The sequence below is a fragment of the Hyla sarda genome, chromosome 12 (genome assembly GCF_029499605.1).
Source record: "Hyla sarda isolate aHylSar1 chromosome 12, aHylSar1.hap1, whole genome shotgun sequence".
Lineage (NCBI taxonomy): Eukaryota > Metazoa > Chordata > Amphibia > Anura > Hylidae > Hyla > Hyla sarda.
In genome coordinates, this window is record NC_079200.1 from 5,749,078 (window position 1) to 5,754,077 (window position 5,000).

The 5,000-nt window shown below is 47.6% G+C and overlaps 1 protein-coding gene across 2 annotated transcripts in view; it reads right to left on the reverse strand.

Annotated features, from left to right (window-relative positions):
* Positions 1-1,691: 1,691 nt before the first annotated feature.
* The window catches only part of MAP1LC3A (microtubule associated protein 1 light chain 3 alpha), a 10,356-nt gene continuing 7,047 nt past the window's right edge, over positions 1,692-5,000 (reverse strand). The window contains exons 4-5 of one of the 2 annotated variants that reach the window (XR_008849273.1): positions 2,446-3,644; positions 1,692-2,349 (exon numbers count right to left, since the gene is read on the reverse strand). Coding sequence is in view for 1 of the 2 variants with exons in the window: in XM_056548600.1 (XP_056404575.1) it covers positions 3,485-3,644 (160 nt within the window). In the remaining variant the exon portion in view is untranslated. Of the gene's footprint in view, positions 3,645-5,000 lie in introns of both variants that reach the window. The other variant, XM_056548600.1, reaches the window with a different exon arrangement.

The following is a 5,000-nucleotide window of genomic DNA, read 5'->3' on the forward strand; positions in this document are numbered from 1 at the left end:
GGATGCACTGGTCATCCCGTGGTTGTCCTTCAGTCTCCTTTACTTCTTTCCGCCTCTCCTGCCCAGGCTTCTGCAGAAACTCAAGGCGGAGAGCGTTCCCGCCATTCTGGTGGCTCTAGACTGGCCCAGGTGCGCGTGGTACGCCAACGTAATTCTTCCGGGGTGATTTGCACCATGCTTAGGGCGCGGAAGCCTTCCGGAAGCTAGGATTTACCATTGCACTTGGCGGGCTTATTTCCGGTGGTGCGAGGCTCAGTCCATTTCTTAAGGCTTCCAAGGTGACCACTTTGCGGTGGACCCGTTCTGCCATTTCGGAATTGTACCATCGTAAGGGAAAGGTCCAACCCTTTTGGGTGACTGCACATTCCAAGCGTTCCGTTGGGACTTCTTGGGCGCTCCGCAGTAGCCTTGCAGGCCCATGCTGCAGGTCCATAAGGCGGCAACCTGGTCGTCCTTGCACACTTTAACTAAATTCTACCAAGTGCACACATTCGCGTCAGCTGATGCTAGTTTGGGTCGCAAAGTGTTGCAGGCGGTGGTGGCTCAGTCCTCTGCCTGATTGTGTTGGGTATTTTTCCCACCCCGGGGACTGCTTTGGTACGTCCCGTGGTTTGTTTCCCCCAATGGAACTGACTGAGAAAAGTAGATTTTATATGCTTACCATAAAATCTCTTAGAGGATCCATTGGGGGGACACAGCACCCACCCATTGTGTTTGTTGCTAGGGTTCGGTTTAGTCCGAGGGGGGGGTTTCGGTTCATTTTTGTCTTGTTCCCTTGGACATCTGCTGGTTTCTGTCTGTCCCCTCCTCCTGCTTTGGGCCTAAACAGATTAGCTCAGGGTCTGTATATTCTGCCGGCAGGGGGCGACTTTCTTTTGTATGCCTAGTGGCAGCAAGATATACCTGGTTTCTGTGTCCCCCGTTGGATCTTTTGAGATTTTATTGTAAGTATAAAAAAAAATCTACTTATCCTAATCCCAGATAGCAGTAAACAGCGATGGGGGCTTAACAGCGCCTGTTTGCAGTTTAACACCCCCCTCACCAGAAAGCTGAGATACTCCGGGGAGTGCCGGCAAGCAACTGAAGGTGCCCGATCAGAATTTCGGTTGTCAGCCGTGACTTACGTTGCCTATACCAGTAGGCAACGTCACTATACCACACTGCCTGCTGGAAGAGATGTTGTGGGGAGGACAGAATAGAACTGTGACAGGTAAGTATTTTTTTTTTTTTTTTTTTTTTTACGGGGACTTAATATTACAAGTGGCCCCATCTACTGTATGGAGGCACAGAGACAGGCCTAGCTCCTACGAGTTGGGTATGTCTACCATACGGGGAAACAAAGGTGGGCATAGCTATAAGGGGGCAAAGGGGTGGGCTTAGCTACTATATGGGGAAAAAAAGGTGGGCGTAGCTAACATATGGGGGTCAGAGGTGGGCATAGCTACCATATGGGGGTCAGAGGTGGGCATAGCTACTGTATGGAGGCACAGAGACAGGCCTAGCTATTACATAGGGGCAAAGAGGTGGGCCTAGCTACTGTATGAGGGGACCAGAAGCAGCCGTATGGTCCTTACTATGAAATGGGGGCACAGAGGCGGGACTAACTACTAAACAGGGGCACAGCAGATCAGCTTTGTGTAGAAAGTTCTGTCAACATAGCCAAAAAAAAAAAAACAGAAGAGCAAAAAAACTACATTGGTTATTTTTATTCATCTTTATACATATGGAACATCCCTCTTTATATACACATCAGCTTTTATACATAGATTTTTTTTTTTGTTTCGTTTTAATTTTTTACAATTTGCAGGATTTCAGAAGAGAGTCTGGTTATAACGTCACTCAGCGTTTATATATCTCATACATAAAAGAACAGGAAATAACCGCAAAACAACGGATAAAAGAAACAAAGCTAAAAAACATAAAACGAGTACATAACGGGACGGCCGAGAACCTGTACAAATCTACTAGCGTTTGCCCCTAGAAAGGTTTGTCAATGGTTTTAACCATGGAAAATAAACCATTTGAGTTTTAAACATAAAATAGCAATATACAATGGGATTTGGGGGGGGGGGTTTGATCCCTGGCGTGCATCTGTGAATCGGTCGTGATGTTACTGGCACGCATAGTGGTGCAGTAATGCCAGTGTTTTCAGCTGTTGCAAAACTACAACTTCCAGCATGCCTGTCTGCCTCTTCTTAAGGATTCACACTGTCCTGTAAAGGTAAATCAAGGATTTATGTCTGCCTCCTCCAGAGGATCTACACTGTCCCTAAAAGGTAAATCAAGGCTTGCCTCTCATCTCAGTCCTTAGTGCAGTGGTCAAGCTGTGGGCCTCCAGCTGTTGCAAAACTACAACTCCCAGTATGCCCGGACAGCCTTTGGCTGTCCGGGCATGCTGGGAGTTGTAGTTTTGCAACAGCTGGAGACACACTATTTGGTATAAACTTCCTATAACACTGAGCTCCCCTATCTGCCTGTTACCAGGAAATAATGCCCCACCCCAAAGGAGGATAGTGGTAATCGTAGCATATCTGCCATTTCTTTTCACAAGGACCCTGAATAAATATATATATATATATATATTCAGGGTCCTTGTGAAAATATATATAATGCGCCATCTAACTCCTACCTCAGTGTTTTCCAACCAGTATGCCTCCAGCTGTTGCAAAACAGCAACTCTAAGCACTCTGGGACATCCTTGAGCCTGTCTGCCTCCTCTAAAGGATCCACACTGTCCCTGAAAAGTAAATCAAGGCTTCCCTCTCATCTCAGCAGCCTTTGGCCTGTCTGCCTCCTCCAGAGGAGCCATGCTATTCGTGAAAGGTAAATCAAGGCTTCCCTCATCTCAGTAGCCTTTAGCCTGTCTGCCTTTTCCTGATGATCCATACTGTCCCTGAAAGTTAAGTCAAGGCTTCCCTCTTATCTCAACTACAAATACCAGAAGCTATAGCTGTTCCTGTACTTTTTTTTTTTACACATCATCCTCTATCAGGCTGTAATATGTTCACACCAAAGAAAAACCCATAAGAGAAAAAGGGGTCGGGGAGAAGAAAAAAAAAGCCAATTTAATGGCGGCTTGGAACATGTATGTTAAAAATGGCGGGTAATGGATCGGTCAAAGGGCGGCCACTCAAATCCACAAGACACATGGCGAGAAGACGTCACAAGCCGAGGGGCCGTACTGATAATATGCGTCACTTCAAGTCTGCTTCTACCCCCCCAACCTAATGATAGCGGATAAGACTTAAGTGTGGGGTGAATGAGGCGGAAGCCTTAGCACATGCAGGGGAGCGCCTAACTATGAGTTCAGGTTATGGGAGCACATAAGGATTAGCACAGATATAAAGACGTGGAATGTCCATGTAACCGTACGGGAGAGTAAATAAGCGAGTGCAACAGGGTGAAGAAAAGTGTTCAAACGTTAGTGTCAGTGCACACAGGGGTTTACTACGTGTCAGTACATCCGTGCGCACGCGCAACATTGTTAACCGAAGGTTTCCTGGGAGGCGTAGACCATGTACAGGAAACCGTCTTCATCTTTCTCCTGCTCGTAGATATCCAAGATGGCGGAGGATACACTGACCATGCTCCTCTGGTTCACCAGCAAGAAGAAGGCCTGTGTCGGGTTCAGCTGAAGTCGGCGCCTGGGGGAGAAGGGAAAAGGGAACGTTACCTAAAATCAAGATGAGGGGATAGTAATGACTGTAACACAACAGGGAGATAAGAGGACTTCAATAACTGTGACACACGGGAGAGATGAGGGGACCCAAATGACTGACACGGGGAGATGGGGAACACTACTGTCTGTGACACAGAAGAGATGAGAGGAAACTAATGACAGAGGGGACAGTAATGACTGACACGGGGGGTGGGGGGGGGGAAGATGAGGGGACACTAATGACTGTGACACAGGGAGAGATGAGAGGAAACTAATGACAGAGGGGACAGTAATGACTGACACGGGGGGTGGGGGGGGGAAGATGAGGGGACACTAATGACTGACACAAAAGAGATGAGGGGACACTAATGACTGACACAAAAGAGATGAGGGGACACTAATGACTGACACAAAAGAGATGAGGGGACACTAATGACTGACACAGAAGAGATGAGGGGACACTAATGACTGACACAGGGAGAGATGAGGGGACACTAATGACTGACACGAGATGAGGGGACACTAATGACTGACACGGGGGGTGGGGGGGGAAGATGAGGGGACACTAATGACTGACACAGGGAGAGATGAGAGGAAACTAATGATTGTGATAGAGGGGACAGTAATGACTGACACAGGAAGAGATGAGGGGACACTAATGACTGACACAAAAGAGATGAGGGGACACTAATGACTGTGACACAAAAGAGATGAGGGGACACTAATGACTGACACAGGAAGAGATGAGGGGACACTAATGACTGACACAGAAGAGATGAGGGGACACTAATGACTGTGACACAGAAGAGATGAGGGGACACTAATGACTGACACAGGAGAGATGAGGGGACACTAATGACTGACACAGGAGAGATGAGGGGACACTAATAACTGTGACACAGGGAGAGATGAGGGGACACTAATGACTGACACAGGAAGAGATGAGGGGACACTAATGACTGACACAGAAGAGATGAGGGGACACTAATGACTGACACAGAAGAGATGAGGGGACACTAATGACTGACACAGGAAGAGATGAGGGGACACTAATGACTGTGACACAGAAGAGATGAGGGGACACTAATGACTGTGACACAGGAGAGATGAGGGGACACTAATGACTGTGACACAGGAGAGATGAGGGGACACTAATGACTGACACAGAAGAGATGAGGGGACACTAATGACTGACACAAAAGAGATGAGGGGACACTAATGACTGTGACACAGGGAGAGATGAGGGGACACTAATGACTGACACAGGAAGAGATGAGGGGACACTAATGACTGACACAGAAGAGATGAGGGGACACTAATGACTGACACAGAAGAGATGAGG